Below are 17,409 nucleotides of genomic sequence, written 5' to 3'. Positions count from 1 at the left end.
CAAACACAAAAGTAGCAGTTGAATCCATATGGGTATGTGGTGAATGTGAGTGTGAGGCTGCATGCAGATATCAACCTCAAGATTTCCTATGGGAATTGTATGTACTTTGGGAACTATTTCATGATTTTCTTGGGGGGTCTTATAGTACTTGATGTATTATGTATATACAGTATCCAATCATTCAATACTGGTTGGAGTGATCAATCACAAATAGTTTTATATGCTCCCACTTGTCGGTGGCTGGTGATCTTTGCTTTTAGAGTTTTAGGGACATGGAAAAGGGGTGTACATGGTAATTAAATTACCATGCATGAATGATCTTGATTACACATTACATTAACCATTGATAATTACTCATTTTTTAACAACTCCAAAAGCAAGTCTTATTAAGCAACTAAATGTTTATTATAATTATAAGCTGATTCTTAACTAAATTTTGAACCTAATATTGAAATATTCCAGTGCACTTTATGTTTATTTTCTTTTTGGGTTTAATTAGTAAAAGCTGCATAATCCTCTTATACATTGAATGCTAGGACTTTTCCTATATTATACAAGGAGGAACAGTACTATTTCATTTTTACTTCATAGGTCAGCGATCACATGTTTGTTAGAGGGATTCAGAGCATGCATAATTTGTTATATAGGAGAAAAAATGGGCCCCCAATTAATTGGTTTACTTAATAAGGGTAGAGCACTTTAGTCAAGATGAAATTTCAGATTAGTTGATATAGATTGGTGAATTAATACGTGAAATGATTGAAATTAATTCAACCACAATAAAGTGTAGGGATTATAGTTGGATTCTCTGATTTACCCGTAATACAAGGTACTTTGATGTGAACATTCAATCTAATTAATTCTGGACTCACAAAAACCTTTAACCTGTTTTGTCTTATGGGGTCGCCAATAGTGACATCTCTTTTTTTTTTTTTTTGGCTAGTAGTGACATCTCAACCAAACAAAACCTAATAACTGTAAGAGTAGCGTGACACATATTATCATGATTCATGACAAACGAAGCTTCACTCTTTTTAGTTTAGTCAACCCAATAAATATATCAATCAATCAAGAATCTTTGGTGAAGAAAATATATCCAACTCATGTAATGTTGTTTTCGTAGTTTCCAAAATGCACAATCATGAACAATGGATCAACTATGGGATTCTTTGTATAGTGGGCCTTTAAAGTGTGCATCTTGTCAACTATGGGCCTGACTTCCATAAATATTATCATGGGCCTCATGCGAACCATTTTGGAATTTCAAACATCAACCCTAATTTATTTTTGGCCCAGGATTGGACTCCTCCATCGTCTATTGGCCAAGTGTCCCAAATCTTATATGTCCTAATTAAAAAAAAAACAAAATATCCTGAACTAATATATGCATGAATTCTTAGATATCGTTCCTTGAGAAATCGATTTTACAAGAACAAGCTTTATAGATCGATTTATTGGATCATTATATTTTTTAATTGGAAAATACTTAATTCCCCAACTATTTCTTTTTTATTTTTGTTTCCCAATGTATGAGATTTATCTTCTTTTTTATGTGTTTTTTACGTTTTCTTTTAGAGTCTCATGTATGAATATTAGATAAGTTGAGACAAAATGGTTAGAAGAAAAAGTTGAGACAAATATAGCATTGGTGGGATGGGTGGGGCTGTGTTTTCTTTTTGATTTTCTGTTTTTTATAATTAGGGGTAAAATTGGAAATATTTATTAAATAAAAATTGTGGGATTTAAAAGGTGGACAATGGGTCTTTTTAATTTTCCTTTTTATTGATCGAGTTGACATGCATAATTGCAGATATCGGCTTCTAGAGTGTAGCCCATATATGTTGGTTTAACAATAAATAGCATCTCGGCAGCTTAGCCCATACAAGTGGGATCAACAAAATTGCCACCTATAAATAAGATAGCCCAAGGATGAGTAGAAAACAAAAAATTTTATTGCATAATCCATGTAATATTTTTTGCGATTCATAGGGAATCCACAATATTTGAGTAACAAAACATCATTCGCTAAATGAAAGCAGCAAGACAAAATATTTAATTCTCTGTGAACAAACCAAACCCTTCACGCCATGGATCCCACACTGTACATCATTGTATCCTCGTATAAGATCTTTGATAAAAATGAAGAAGAAAAATCCTGCAAACCAATCAATATATATCACCCAAAACCCAAAAGCATAAAAGAATATTTTCCGCTGCAATTGTATCTATGTTGTTGTAATGTAGTGTGTATATATAAACACAAGAATTCTGTACAGCAAACAGATGATGACTGCAATGAGGACTTGATCAGCAATGGAAGCTTTCTTTGACTGATTCTTTTTTGATTGTACGAAGAAAGAGTAGTCTTGGCTTCCCCTGTTGTATGGTACAAACACCACTTCCCCTGTAACGCATTTAAATCCCTGCAAGGCTCCAAATGCAAAATGAGAAAAACAAAGTAAATTTTGGGCATGTAAGTAGAGCAAGCCCAATTAGCCCAGTCAACTATTACCTGAAGCTGCTTCCCAATAGTGTCAACTAGACTCTCTGGACCTGCATAAAAAGAAAATGGACCTCGCTCTGATTGGATGTGAAATAGAGAATGCTCAAGTGGAAGGTAGAGGCATAAACCATGATCATCATCCATCTCATTCTGTAAAACATTTAATGGGTTTTGCTCCATACAATTTTCTTGCTTGTTATTATTGTATCTGTATAACTTAACAACCCACTCTGTCCCTCCTTCACTTCTCTTCTCCTCTGCATTTCCAATCAAAACTTCACTCACTTCTTCTGCAATTGCTTCAACTTTACTTGCAACCTTCTCCATCTTTTTGCTGCATATCAAGATGAACAAAATAACTACTTCATTAAACTTGGGTTCATATGACCCGATATATAAGAGTTTCGGGTCGGCTTACCAAAAGTCGCCATTTCCGCCCGATTCGGTTCGTTTACTATGTTCACGAACCCATACAATTTCCTCCCGGTTCCCATTACGCTCAACGAAACCGCTTCCGATAACCGATTCCGCTTCCCGAACCACGGTTCTCAGCTCCTCCGCCGAAATTCCATGGCCACTGATCCAAAACGCGCCGAAATCCCTGGCCGAGCTGAGAATCCGCGCGATTGAGGCGGTGGAGAGTGATCGGAAATCGATGCCGGCGGGGACGGGATGACGAGTACTTCCGGCGGCGCAAGGGTGAGAAGGCGGCAATGCGAGGTCGGGGATTTGCAGGCAGTTGTCGAGGAATTGCGTGAAGGTCTCGTTGGATGCAGAGCGCGAGCCTTTGGCGGTTGGGATCGGAGACGGAGGTGGCGCTGCACGGCTCCTTGAGCGCATGTTAGCCATGGCGGCGTAGAATAAGAGTGGCGATGAGTACTGGTGATTGGTGAAGTTGATCAGTCCATGATCACTTTTATGCTTTTAGTTTGATTGATTGCGTGCACGTTGGACTTGTTGGTTTGAGTTGTGGAGTTGGGTGTTGCGGGACCCATGCTGGCATGCCAGTTACTCAGTGAGTTTAATCTCTGTAATTTACAGAGATCAAAAAATTTTAGGGGTGGAATCGGTTCGCGGAACCGACCTCCGAACCACCTATGGTGAAATGGCACAAAACGCAACCGCATTTTGTTATAGTGAATTAATAATACCACACATGACGGTGTACACCGAGATGCTTAGAATAGCGGATTAAAATTACTCTGATAACTAAAGCTTAGTTAGAGGGAAATTACTGCTTTCTATCTGACCCATCTGTTAACAAATGCCAATGGCCCATTAAATCCATAAAAGACCCAACCACACTAATTGTTGAGGAAAGTGATGAAAATCTTCACTGCCCAAGGCATAGTCTGCATTGGTTATTCTAATGAACCTTAAAATCATTCTTGTAAGGCTCAAAATTTTTTACAAGCATTACTTACATAAACACACACTAGCTACATTGCAAGTCTCAAGCAACTCTGCCTCTTAAAACCTTGCCCTATTGATCTGCATCTTTGGAGGACCTCCCAAGAAAACCACCACTTCCTCCTGGTGCTTGGAATCCAATGTTCTCAATAGCCCCAACAGTCTTAAACAAACGCCTCTTGTTGATCTCCTCAACCAGTGACCGGTGCAACAATTGGCTGCGAACATCAATGAGTGACCGCAGCCTGGGTAATTTTCGCTGCTGCTGCTGCTGCTGCTGCTGATGATAATGATGCTGGTGATGAAGATTTAACTCGTAAGCTCTCCGATTATCTAGGTGCTTCGAGTTGCAATGTTTGTAATAATTTGCAGTAGTACTCTTGCTTTCCGAAGGACAAAATCTAGTAGATTTTTGAGTCTTTCCAAAGCAGGAGGAGGGTTCTCCTCTTGGACTAATCAAGTCATGTTCATCTTCATTGCCTGAGCAGTAATTTATGTTGGAGTAGTTGCAGGAGTTCAGAGAACTCTGAGAACTTGCATCATCGTTGATAAACAGATCACCTGCATTAACAAAAAGATCAGACCAAATGCAATGAAGCCATGCATGACTACTAATTGAAGTAAAAATCTAAGGCATTTGTAACACCCCAAAACTTGCATATACCTTGAAGCCAATCTTGGCCATTACAAGGACATTGGGTCTTGCAGGGAGAGCTGCACTGGGAGGAAGAACAGGAGGAGACAGAGTAGAAAGGATGGTGGGTAACATCACCATCTTCTTCTTCTTCATAGCTAAAGCTGTGCTGAGGATGATAATCTTTGGGTGAACCCCATTTCTTATAACTTGGAATTAAAGAAGATATTTCCTTTTCTATTATCTCAGCTATTTCCAATGGTTCCCAGTCATCAATTTCCAATTCTTTCACCATCTCTATTGCCACATTAATCGCAGTGTCGCTCACAATGTCAAAGGGAAAGTATATGTTCCTAGCATGACCTGTTAAGAAACCATCATTAACTCACAAAAATTTGCAATAGAAATATAGATTATATTCAAAACTTTGAAAGGTCTATTCTAATTTTGGTCATGGCACACATGTAGAAAAGAAAGGGTTGGGGAAGTACCATCCTGTTCAAAAAGTCGAACTTTGAGAAAAATTGTATCATCCTCTGGATTCATTGTCCCAGTGATGATCATGTTTGTGCTTCTTTTCGTTTTCGAGTCAGCCCCTAAGGCCATTGGTACTAGCTCCTCCTTCACCATCATCCCATCACCAGGAATCAACTTCGGAATTGGGATTCTTGGGGTATTGGGCAGCAGCAGCTCTCCATCATGATCAGATGCTAGAAATGGGTCAAGCAAGAGCTCATGTGCTGGCAACCTCTTTGAGACACTCTCCAAACACTTCCCCACAAATCTTTGAGCCTCCAAATCTTCAATCCTGTAGAATGCTTTTGGTAGCTTCCCCTGTAAGTAATAATTAGATAGAAACTAAGAATTAGATTATGGTTAAGGAAAATTCTACCCATATAAACAAATACTGAATGTCATACAAATATACTTTTAACTCTTAAATGTTGACAGGTTTACTTTTTCACTACTAGAATATAGATTCACTTTTCCACTACTAAAATATAGATTCTCCACCATTAGATGTGTTTGTAATCATACACGAAACTCCATTATTAATTACCAAAATAAAATGTCACATGTTCACATTGATGAAGACCAAACTTACAGAAGTGACTTTCTTGTAAATTTGGGCAGGATTGGAGCACTCGCTGTAGGGATATTCTGAAGTGAGCATCTCCAACACACACATGCCAAAGGCGTATATGTCTATAAGCTCATTGTACTCCTCCTCGTACAACTCGGGTGCCATAAATTCAGGTGTACCTATGACGCTGTGGGCATGTTGGGACCCACGAAGAATGGCTGCTAGGCCCAAATCTCCAATCTTGACTTGTCCAAGATGCCCATTCACAAAGATGTTGTCGCACTTAAGGTCCCTGTGAATCACTGGTGGATCGTATCCGTGCAAATAAACCAGCCCATGTAAGATCTGTCGGGCCCATCTTTTCACAGCTCTGATGTCCACTCGCTGATACTTTTGTCTGTAACTGTTTAAATTAAGGACGTTTGAGTTTACAACTCGTCTCATCTTATAATTATAATGAGTTGTTATATGTTGTGTGGTTAAACTACTTACTCTCGGAGGGTGCCGGAGGTGAACATTTCAGTGATGAAGTTGAATGTTCTTCGATTCACATCGATCCAAGAGGCGTAGTATCGAATGATGGAGTCGTGATTGAGGTTCTTGAGGAGGTGAACCTCGGAGTATAGGCGCTGCAGTTCATCTGGTGAACTGAGGACATCACCAAGCTTGACTTGATTCCAAGCCACCTCCATTCCGAGGACCTCATCAAATGCCTTGTAAACTGTCTTCATGGCCCCTTTGCCAAGCATTTCCCTGAACTGCTTTAATTACAAGTAATTAGAGCGAAATTAAAACGTACCCTCTTAATTATTGCTAGTCACGATGGATTTATCCATCCACTTACATTAATTACACGCTGATTCTATTACGGTAGTTCCTTCATAATTTTACATAATAATATATAATATCTTTGACCTCTCCCCACACAATGCCAATTATATTAATTCTAACAAACTATGAACAGGAAGTGTCTCTTTACACCATGAATAGGCAGGACAAAGGTTAGAATAGGTAGGTGCATCATCCAATTGGCTAATTAAAATATACAAGTGAATTAATCTTGGATAACACAATATTTAATATTTCATTTTAAACCAAATTAATACCATATATTTCACACTTGATCGTTGACCAGTAGCAGAAACAAGTAATAACCTCATATTTTGTAATTCCTGAATCATTTTTACATCTTCCGCTAAGTCAACTATGGCATCAACTTCTAAAAGAATTTTGAAGAAAAATTAAGTACATGTATCACAGAGAACTCAAAACCACATCCGTAGAATGAAATTTGAACTGGAGACCTCATTTAAAAAGAGAGAAAGTACTACTTACACGTCCATAGCGACCAGATGGATCTGTTTCGACGTATCCTGGAGGAGGCTGTGGCTTGGCTGCATCGGCGCAACAGCTTCCTAACCGGGTCTTGTTGTTCATGGTTGAGAAATCAAGCAAACCCCGGAAACTCTCCGGCGAAATTTAGTATGGCCTTAGTTAATTATAAACTACTTAATAATTCAAGAGCGCACTAGCTAGTACTAATTATATGGTATGAAAGCTTGTAAGTGAGAATTTAATGGTAGGTTAACTGCTAGAAGATCCGAGGCTTTCCCTCATGATATTCATAGGAGAAGACCCGAAACAGCAACCAGAAAAGCCTCGAGTAATCAACACTTAGCATAATCCAACCCATTTCCACTACTCCACCTGAAATCTCGTACTTCTTAGCAACCATTAATTTGTCTCAAGTATTTAAGACCAAGACAAGAGTAAAATATATATCCTTCTAAGTAAGATTTTTTTGGGGAGAAGACTAAATGGAGGAAACTGTTAAAGAGGTGGTTGTGGTAGGGAAGAGAGAATATTTTTTGTCAACTAATGAAGTATAGATGTGCTGAAGACAAATTAAAAGCTAGCTAGCTAATTACACTAGCTGTGTGAGAAGGAAAGCTTGTGGAGGAGGATTAATTTCTAAAAGTACTTTAGAAAATGAAATGATCATAGGTAGGACTTACGCATGTATTAACTTGGCTAATTGAATGCCTAAACTTGAAGAATCTGTGGCTACGCTTTGATGGTACCATTTGTGGTTGTAAGAGCCACTCTAAATAGATTGATCAAGCCAAAGAGAATCAGAAGGGGGAAAAAGTTGGGATTGAGTTTGAGTTTGAGTTTGAGAGAGACCTTCAAGTTTGGAAAGATATGAGGGGTACCCTGCAAATAATTGTGTGCAAACAACAAAGATGGTTAGAAAAAGATCAAGCAGCTGCTGCCTGCTGGTGGGAATATACTGGGATGGTGTGTATTATAAAGAGAATTGGGAGGACTTTTAAATTTTTTTGTTTTTTTATTTGTTCTAAATTGTTTTTTGTTTGGGTTCCCCCGGCCCCATATAACGGAGCTGACGGTATTTGGAGGAGTCCACACTCCAAAACATATATGCAGTAATATTGATATTATTACTGGCAGTGTTGGTTAATATTTATGGTCAATAAGTCAGTGATTGTATTTGGGAAAAGAGGTTGTCTAGGTTATAATGTGATGGACACTGCACAGTATCGAGCAACTAGCTCTCCTAGCTCAGCAGTTAAGGGTTCAGAACTCAGATGCCAGGACTTTAATTCGAGAGGCTTTAATTCACCCTGCGACATAAAATATCTAATATGCAATTGTTATTGGATAATGTTCTTCTTCTAGATATTTTACATGTTATGTTATCAACGGTTGTGATGCCGATATGATATGAGTGAAGAGGTCCAGTGCATTATATATTGTAAGTTTAGACTTTCTAATGAGGGAAATTCTAAAAATTTCAAGTATAACAATAAATTTTTTTTATTCTAAACGTTTTATATATTATGTTAGACTATATAAAAGTCTGAACATCCAATTTGAAATTAACGGCAATGAGTTGAGATGTCTGATACCTTATATTTTAAAGTTAAATCTCATATTCTCGACACGAGATACTCTCAACAAATTATCTATTAACAAAAAAAAAAAAAAAAATCTCCAAGTAGTTTATTAGGGTAGATGCAGGGCTTTGACCTCATTGGTTTTCAGTTGTTTGATTTAATTTTTAGAGTTAGGGGAGAGCATATATATGTCATCAAGTTCAATTATATGTGTACGTATACTTCCTCAGGTGGAGCTGCTAGCCTAGTGGGACTAAAACCTAGGCATATATGGTTACGGTACTCCTTTTCAGCTCTGGCACTAATGAAGAGAGACTCTTCCATGGGTGTTTGTGCGACCCATCTCATGTGAGAGATGCATTGGGCATGCCCATGTAAGATTTAGTCACTATTGAATGGTTGACAAAGCTGCAATCTTTCATTTTCAGGTTTTCCATTTTGATTAAATATTCACATCCATCTTTTTTGAAAGAGTCCGACCAACCTTTTTATTCTTATCCTTTCTCTGTATACATACAGGTGTTGCCTCATACTGATCTTCAAAAATATAAAATTTTTGTTGACATCATAAGTTGTGTCCCATGCTTTATCAAAAATGAGTGTTGTTCCATGCGTGATTAATTTATAATGTTTGGTAGACTTTGCTTGTTAACATGTAAGTACCCATTAGTATTTTATTGTAGATTAAAACAATAATTCATTTTAGAAAAACAAAATACTACGCATCATGTGCTGATACAGTTTTCCAAATTTGTCGCTCAATAAAATATTATTCATCATGTTCCACATTGAAAATCTCTGTTTATTTTCTCTTCTGGATGATATGTTCAATTAACACATTGTCATTGTTTGATAAAAGCATTAAACATACTTTGAGGATTCAAAAGGGTATTGCCACATATTCAGAATTAATGAACCGAATAAAAAAACAAGGCTCATATTACCCATAACAATAAAGATATCCAAATGATGTTGTGAATTTGAGTTAGGTGGCATTTGATTTAACTATATCGAAGAATAAAATAGAAGAGAAGAAAAATGTATTTACAAGTGACAAGCATGCTCAACACATTAGTATTCTACATTTTATATTAATTTTTTTTTTTTCAAAAGTTTGCAGGGGCCATGGCCCTCTTCTATTCCGCCCCTGATGCTGCAGTCAGCCCGATAAAGGTGGGAAATCGTCTTCATCTTTCAAACGGTATGATTGCGCAGCAATCCTACATGTCCAAACAGCAAAAGCTTAAACAGAGTCCTATTGTGTTCACTAGTGGCAGATACAAATTCATAAAAACAATGAAATTCTCATACCTATCTTGCTCTGTACCCAACTCAGCTGTCATCTGCATCCCTGGCGATGCTTGGCTGGCACTTGAGTTTTGACCGACAGATGAGCCAGAGTTTGTTTGCCTGCCACTCGCGGGTGCCTCCGATGGTAGATGCCCAATTGACCCAAATTCCACAAATTGCTCAGAGGGATGCGTTGAACCATTGGCATAAGGGTATGCTTTCCTTCTAGGGGAACCAGAGAAGTTATCTGAGGACCCAGACTTTCCCCCGCCTTTATGAGGTGACATTTGTGCCTGTGACAACTCACGACTGCTTCTCTCGGGTACATTATTCTCTAAAGGTGGTGTCACATGATAACCATTGTTACGAGGAGACCTCACTGGTGCTTGACTTCTTCCCCTTGTCATGGGCCTATCTCTGTAATGGTTCTGCAAAATTTTATGCATAAAAGCACTTAACTGAAACATTTAGCTGGAAAGAGAAACAGCAAATTAACACCAGATAAACAGCAATCCGACCCTAAAAATAAATCCATTTCAGAGGCTTAGAATGAGTATACCGTATTCGGAAAGTAAGTTCCTGTTCCTCGTGGCTTTGGCATCTCTTCCACACTAAAGCCTGCACCATTTGGTAATATTGGTGGGTTCATGGGGTAGAATGCTGGTCTAGGGACAAGACCATTGGCATTCATCTGGGAAAATGCATTCTGCCTGAGTTGCACTGACTGTCGATTTACATCCCATGACTTCTTGCTCTGAAACTGTGAGAGCATTGGAGGCGGCATGGAATACATCCCTGGATTTACCACATACTCATAGCACCAACGGCCATATTGTAGACTACATAAGTGACTATCAAATTCCCCAGTGAGATCTGATAAAGAGTTGAAAGGTTTAGGACTTCCAGCAGTGCTACTTGACATCGCATAACCAGAGTAACTAGGATAGAAGTCTTCAGAGGAACCCACAACAGAACTCAACCGTGAAAAATGGTTTTTGGATCCAACAGGAGACAAAACCTCATGATTACAAACCAACTGATTCTCATCCTGGTTGTCATCCCCATTCTCAGCAGAACCAAGGCTTTCTGGAAGTTGATGTTCTTGATTTCCATTACTGATGCCCCCGTTTCCATTTGATGAGTGACGTAAATAGAGACGAGGTGCATGTTGTGCTTTACCTAAAGGAGATATACTCACCTCATCACTGGATGGGGAATGTTTTTGAGCATCATTTGAAATTGTAAGACCTTGAAATCGAGAGGTAGCAAGGTCTTTCGCATCCCCCATGAGACGGTATTCCGAAACAGCAATTCCATTAGCAGAACTGTCAGTTTCCGAAAACGTTGGGGATGCCACCTTCATATTGCTTTTATGTTGTTCGTTCCCAGCTAGACCAGGTATCTTAACATTTGCAACTCCACCGTGCCATGATCCCTCATTATTTAACCCACATTCCCCAATCATGCCACTTGAATTGGCAGGTTCTGATTCATAAATATTCTGATCTTCCTGTGACTCTGTACTTGCTAATAACGATGCAGAACCGAACCCATCATATCCAGACGGTGGGACAGGATCTTGGACATCAGGCCTCTGTCCACTGCCATGCCTGTCCAACGTGTTTGAGAAAAAGTTTCGAATCTCATCATCTATGTTTCCTTCTGGCTGGGAAAGGATGCGCCCTAGTTTTCTAGCACCAAATGTGAAAGCACTCCTTATTCTGTAAAAGTTTCCTGTATGTAGGAATGCAGGTTATCATCAACTAGTCAATGGAAAATGTGATCCACCGAAAACAAATGACATTATTTCTCAACTGCAATAATCTCATGAGCCTTCAAGAACCATTTCTGATCAGTTTAAGATGTAACCAGATTTTAATCTTTAAGCCAGTACACAAGTAGATAAATATTTCCACAAGAAAATAAAAGTTATTTAGACAACTAATCCATCATAAAAAATTGTTAATTTGAATATTTAATACAAGGATGGTGCCTACCTGTTTTGCATTATTAGTTCAAGAACCTTCAATATTTCTTTCATGCTAAATAAGAAAAATATAAGAGGTCGATTGGGAAATGAAGTTCACCTTTACTCACACTCCGGCCAAGGTTGTTATGTTCTTTAAGTGGATCAACTATGTTAAGATGCTTTTGCGGAAATGTTCTATTTGTCTCATATCCCTTGGAAGGAACTGAGAACATTTCCACACATCCCTTGAGAAAATCATTACTGAGCAGTAGCTCACCCCCACCATTTTCTGGCGTCTCAGCTGCAAAAAGGACAGTAAATAATCTCAATTAAAAACATACACCCATATAGCATGGCACAAATGCAAAAAGATGCCACTCACCCAAGAGTTCTGGAAGTGAGGATATGCGAACCGGACCATTCAAGCTGATACAATAGTTGTCCCAATCAAATTTACTAAAGTAGTCCAAGAATTTATATAGGACCTATACAACGTTGAAAAACGAGTTAAATTTACACCATATATGTGTGGCATAGTAGTGCTAAATCCTTCAAGCACTCACCGCTAGAGGACCATTCAAAGATGAATGGAAGAGATGGAAGATATACAGAACTAAAGTCTCCAAAGCATATGTAGAAATCAAACCATGATGGCCACCAAGAATTCGACTCTCATAATAGCACCAAGCCTTAATCAGTATAATACTGCGTTTAAATAAATGATCTTTGCCAATGAGGCGATCAACCTGTACAATAAGCAGCTCCAGGTATGAGATTAGGAGAAAAAGGCACCATGGGTACAAATGCAAAAATCAGAAACCACTCGGATCACCAAAGCAAAAAGATCGAAAGCAAAAATTATAAAATGGCTTGAAAAAGGAAAAAGAGGGTGGAGTCACCACTCAACAGGTGTACCAATCCATCCTTCGAGGTTATCAGTTCTAAAGCATATATTTACTACAAAAGACAACAAAACAAAATTGCACCGGAAATGGCAGAGCTTCCAATTACATTTATATAAACTAAATCTGGTGGCTGATTCAGTTCATATGTAACGAATTGAACTACATTTATAATTCAGCTTTACATGGAAGACTACCTGCTCAAGAAAGCATAATGTACACAGCCCTCCTAACTGATTGAAGGAAATATCAACCACAATATTTTGCACAAGGCACTTTACAACCTTAACCTGCCACAAGAAACCCAATATTCTTTACCAAGGAAAATCAAAAGTTAACTTATTAGAATAAGAACAATAAATAACCTCATAAACATGCATTTAATGAACTTCAATTTAAAGGAAAAGAAATTGCATGACATACTAGCACTCAAAACATAAACTTACTGGGCATACACGGGTAGCATTAATATTAAGTTATACCAGCCGTCAATTTTTCAATAGTTGAAATCCATACAGTTTCAAGTCAGTAAGATTTATAAGATATCAGATAAGACTATATTTATCTACCAATTCATTCATCTACGTACCTGTGTATTTGTGTATGTGTCTCTCTGTGTGTGCATTCATGTATGCAATGAAGTCGTGCCTTACAAGTGAAAGGGACTCAAGATAACAAGTTAATTGAAATAGAACATGCAAGCATAAATTTACTCAAAATTTTGTACTTTCAGGGGCTTTATTGGTACACAGTAGATGCAAATATGGTAAAAGATTGTACTGACAAAATAACAGCTGATATGGGTTTTGTGAAGCAATATGACAATGCCATCAAAACACCTACAACACTGAACACTAAGAGTATGCCCAAGCAAATTCAAATCAGAAGCAACATATATAGCTCACTGTTTGTAAACTAATTGACCCCCTTCATCTTCTACTACATAAATAAAAAAAACATATTCTCTGGCTATCTACAAACCCCACCCTATCTTATGAAGAGTAAAGCACACTGCTCAAGGTATGGGATAATATGACAACAACCATGGTCCCATTATAAAATTTACCTATGTAAGTCATTGCCCTATTCAATCAATCCCTCTCTCTACATTGTTATTTGGTCTATTTTCACGATATCCATTTTAGAAAGTTTCAACTAGATATGTAATAGCTGTATGCCATGCCATGCAATGGCATCAGGGATTTGAGTCTTTGACTAGGTCCGCACCATTTGATCAGTGCTGTGGTGCATTTAGAAGATCTACATGAAATCCAGAAACTTGATGACCGAAGGACGTAACTTTAAATGAGTGAGAGCAGAATGATAATTTTTTAGTAGCTTCCTCCTACCATAATAAATCTTTAAGCACCATTCATAGCTAAAACAGCAATAAACTGAGAATATAAAGAAGCAATATAAATAGAAGGGTAAATTACTCCAAATCCTCAAATTTCTCAAAATGACAGGAATGGGCCTGGTGTTGAAGTACTGAGATGAATGGGCCTCCTTCTCACAAATAGTACCCACAAAAAAATGATAAAACCTTCATTTATTCATGCCAGGTAACAAGCCTCTACAGTTTTGGAAATTATGTTAAACTTTGGTCATTTTTTAGAGTGTGATCAATCTTTATAGGCTTGGATATTTGTGAAAAGGAGGTCCATGCATGTCAATACGTTTCCAGTTTCCACCCAGCCGATTCCCATCATTCTTGGAAAACATAAGGATTATTGACAGGATATACCTTAAATAAAATTACATGGCTATTAAAGGAAGCAAAAATGGATATGATACAAGTTTGACACAACCACTGATGCTTGATGAAAGACGGGGTGAAAGCTAAAAACCTCTGCCCGAATTAATTGGACGTCCTTCACCACAAACTCAGCAGCCCCATTTTGATCTTCCCTTTCAAGGACAGAACAAACATCATTGGCAAGAGCCTCCTCAACATTTAGACCACCAAAAGTAGTCAAATCAATATCTCCATCAGGCAGATAGGTCTTTAGAGGTACCGACCCAAATGGGAACACCTGCAACAAAATTGAGTATAAATCAGTCTGCATCAATGGTTAACCAAAGATCACATAGCTATCTGCATTAATGGTTTGCCGACCCAAATGGTTACTTCAGCTATTTACACGAAAGTTAGCTATATGAATCCATGTATGACAAGTAATGAGGATTGAACCAAAAAGACCTAGGTAGTCATAGACAGCAAGTCGAACCAAATTTAACCAATCAACTGGATTAGCTATAGACAAAACTCAAGGTCCAAACTTTATGCTGATTTACACCAATTAAACTAAGGAGTGCTTCAATTAGCAGTCATTTTTCTTGTAAAAACACCCTCCTGTAATTCTCAAACAATGGAATGTTCACAAAGCTTGGCCTGTACATGTTTAATTATAAGTTGCAGTTTCCTAACACATCCTAAACCACTAAATTCAACTTGAAGATGATGATGATTCGTTCACAGGTGTATGCATATCTATACGTAATACGCGCATATATGTAAAATGCTAACCTCGCAACCAAGACAACCTAGAATGAGCCTCTGGACGTAATCAATGACCGCTTGCCTTCGCCTCTCGGACACGTCAGTGGGCAGCACCTGAGCTATAACCCCCTGCGTCGCTTCCTCGGCTCTCTGCCAGTACTCGGCGATAGTAGCCGTCTGATTTGACGACGAAGGCGATGACGACACGGACGATGACGAGGACGGCCTCTCCTCCAACACGACGCTGCTTTGCTCAGGCGACCATTCCCGAAGATCGCCCATCAATAAAACGAATTTCACGTAATTACCAAAAAAGGCCTGAATTCCTCACCTCACGCCACGGCACCTATTGACCGTACAAGCATGACGACGGCGACGAATCGAATTGGAAATCGACGGTTGATGATGAGAAATGGGACTTGATCTCGATCAGATTGTTGGGATGATGGGCACGGAAGACTGACGAACAAAACGACGTGTTGATTGCAATGAAACGACAGCGGTTTGCAATCGGGAGACGGAGTGGTTTTTTTTCCCTCAGATGAAAGATCCCAAGTGCTTAGTAATGAGTGGGTTGTCGATTTTATGTTTAGGTTTTTTCAATTTTTCTTTTTCAGCGAAAACTATAAAACATATAAAAGCATCTGTCGTTGAAGTCTTGTCTGATTCTCTCTCGTTTCTTTCTTTGGTTCTCACCTCGCCTTCCGTTTTCTCTTGTGTTTCCCTCTTCCGATTTACCGTTTCGAGCTTAAACGTCAACGTTTTACTTTTCCAAGTTTTAACCCTGGGGCATGGACCATGGCACATCGGGACTTGTTTCCTTTTGGCACGTGTTCCACCTACTCCTCCCCCCCCCCCGACTCCATAGTCCATTCCCTTCACGGTTTCATCACCTTGGTTTATTTTGCTCCCGATTAAATGATTTCATATATATATAAAAAAAAAAACAACATAAATGCTCCATCTTTTTTTGTTTCCATATATAAATGCTCCACTTTATATATTTTTAAAAAAATTATTTCTAAGGGGATTATTCCACTGGGTCAGGTGTAACTAAGCTCCCCATTTACTAGTTAATTGACCCTAATGATAATGATTGGGGAGGGAGGGCCTCAGCTAGAGTCTAGAGATTCCCCACATTGGGAGTGAAGTGGAGAAGAGAGGCTCCTACAAATGGAAATGTTTACCTTCAAGGCTCCATTTCTAGATTTATTATATTTATCTTCTTATGATATTTATTTAATTACTTCCAAGGCTCAAGCCCCGGACTTATCAATATCCCCAAGCCACTTGAGAGTAACCCTATTTCAAAATAAAGGGAATGTGGGGTTACTCACCATTCTCCTACATATAATATAATTCCATGTCTTTTTTTTAATTCATTTGTCCCTTCTAAGTTTTTTTTAATGAGCTACTATCATTTATTTGTATGATAAATATTAAAGAATTTATTCATACCTGATACATGTGTGATGTGAAAAGAGTTAAAGGTCAAAAGAGAGTTTATATGGACAAGTTTATAGAGAAAGTTAATAAATTGATAAATAAGAGTGCAAATGGTATTAAAAATAAGAAACAAATTGAAAGTTGATAGAGAAAGTAGGCAGGTTAGGTTGATATTCTTATATGCTAAATTTGTCAAATTCTAGTCTAATCTTTAAACCCTCTTACAAAGAAATAAGAATGGATATGGATACTTTGCAGCGCCAATTTGATATTTACTGGTTTACGATAGCTTACCACATGTATGTATAAATAGCAGGTTTTTAAAGAGATATTTCTATTCAATAAAATATAAGATTTACCGCATAATATGATTTAACAATTCGAACTAATTTATTTTCAAATCTCTATTTAAAGAAATTTTATTTTAAGTATATCATTAGAATCATTTTAACTAATGCGAGTATGTTGGACCTATGTGACAATTTACAAAGGAAATTTACTTAATGACATTACAGATCTAATATTGAAAAATAAAATATATAAATAATATAATTTTCCTCCCCTCCAAAACTTTCCCCATTGACAAAGGAAGAAAAGTATAACTAGTTCACTACAAGTGCCCATGGTTCCTCTCCTCTGGTGCTTAGCACACGAGAAACATGGGTCATCAGGCCGGCCCGGCCCAACTCTTCTCTTACTGTTATGGGCCTGGACTAATGCGCTAACCCGAATGATGTTTCCCTCATATTTCGGCCA

General features: G+C 38.1%; 3 protein-coding genes across 6 annotated transcripts; all 3 read right to left on the bottom strand.

Moving 5' to 3' along the window:
- Nucleotides 1-1,968: 1,968 nt before the first annotated feature.
- On the bottom strand, nt 1,969-3,514 carry LOC147281326 (2-oxoglutarate (2OG) and Fe(II)-dependent oxygenase superfamily protein). 4 transcript variants are annotated; one of them, XM_086249018.1, is made up of 4 exons: nt 2,922-3,514; nt 2,513-2,837; nt 2,275-2,423; nt 1,969-2,155 (listed from the first exon to the last, which is right to left on the bottom strand). In XM_086249018.1, the coding sequence occupies exons 1-4, from the start codon at nt 3,350-3,352 to the stop codon at nt 2,107-2,109; spliced, it is 954 nt and encodes a 317-aa protein (XP_086105144.1). In that variant the 5' UTR covers nt 3,353-3,514; the 3' UTR covers nt 1,969-2,106. The 4 variants fall into 4 exon arrangements, with proteins under 4 accessions (XP_086105144.1, XP_086105143.1, XP_086105141.1 ...); XM_086249017.1 differs by having other exon boundaries at nt 2,018-2,423; XM_086249016.1 differs by having other exon boundaries at nt 2,039-2,155; nt 2,275-2,837.
- A 313-nt stretch (nt 3,515-3,827) lies between these two features.
- Nucleotides 3,828-7,817, bottom strand: LOC147281325 (putative serine/threonine-protein kinase WNK5). The gene is made up of 6 exons (XM_086249325.1): nt 6,967-7,817; nt 6,124-6,389; nt 5,653-6,034; nt 5,039-5,381; nt 4,578-4,910; nt 3,828-4,474 (listed from the first exon to the last, which is right to left on the bottom strand). The coding sequence occupies exons 1-6, from the start codon at nt 7,066-7,068 to the stop codon at nt 3,987-3,989; spliced, it is 1,914 nt and encodes a 637-aa protein (XP_086105451.1). The 5' UTR covers nt 7,069-7,817; the 3' UTR covers nt 3,828-3,986.
- Nucleotides 7,818-9,467: 1,650 nt separating this feature from the next.
- On the bottom strand, nt 9,468-15,886 carry LOC147281324 (PAP/OAS1 substrate-binding domain superfamily). The gene is made up of 9 exons (XM_086249323.1): nt 15,235-15,886; nt 14,555-14,740; nt 12,905-12,997; nt 12,369-12,551; nt 12,188-12,290; nt 11,924-12,106; nt 10,396-11,570; nt 9,858-10,264; nt 9,468-9,766 (listed from the first exon to the last, which is right to left on the bottom strand). The coding sequence occupies exons 1-9, from the start codon at nt 15,487-15,489 to the stop codon at nt 9,706-9,708; spliced, it is 2,646 nt and encodes an 881-aa protein (XP_086105449.1). The 5' UTR covers nt 15,490-15,886; the 3' UTR covers nt 9,468-9,705.
- Nucleotides 15,887-17,409: the final 1,523 nt, after the last annotated feature.

Source organism: Dryas octopetala, chromosome 6 (genome assembly GCF_963921425.1).
Source record: "Dryas octopetala chromosome 6, drDryOcto1.1, whole genome shotgun sequence".
Taxonomy (NCBI): Eukaryota; Viridiplantae; Streptophyta; class Magnoliopsida; order Rosales; family Rosaceae; genus Dryas; species Dryas octopetala.
Note: the sequence above shows the minus strand (reverse complement) of the source record. Positions and strands in the feature narration are given on the sequence as shown.

Coding starts and splice junctions, on each gene's coding strand:
- LOC147281326 (XM_086249015.1), bottom strand. CDS start 3,352: ATGGCTAACATGCGCTCAAGGAGCCGTGCAGCGCCACCTCCGTCTCCG. Junction 2,838..2,921: donor GGCGGAAATGGCGACTTTTG/GTAAGCCGACCC, acceptor CTTGATATGCAG/CAAAAAGATGGAGAAGGTTG.
- LOC147281325 (XM_086249325.1), bottom strand. CDS start 7,068: ATGAACAACAAGACCCGGTTAGGAAGCTGTTGCGCCGATGCAGCCAAG. Junction 6,390..6,966: donor CATCTGGTCGCTATGGACGT/GTAAGTAGTACT, acceptor TAATTAAAGCAG/TTCAGGGAAATGCTTGGCAA. Junction 4,475..4,577: donor TGGCCAAGATTGGCTTCAAG/GTATATGCAAGT, acceptor TTGTTAATGCAG/GTGATCTGTTTATCAACGAT.
- LOC147281324 (XM_086249323.1), bottom strand. CDS start 15,489: ATGGGCGATCTTCGGGAATGGTCGCCTGAGCAAAGCAGCGTCGTGTTG. Junction 14,741..15,234: donor TAGGTTGTCTTGGTTGCGAG/GTTAGCATTTTA, acceptor ATTTTGTTGCAG/GTGTTCCCATTTGGGTCGGT. Junction 12,107..12,187: donor CTCACTTCCAGAACTCTTGG/GTGAGTGGCATC, acceptor TCCTTTTTGCAG/CTGAGACGCCAGAAAATGGT.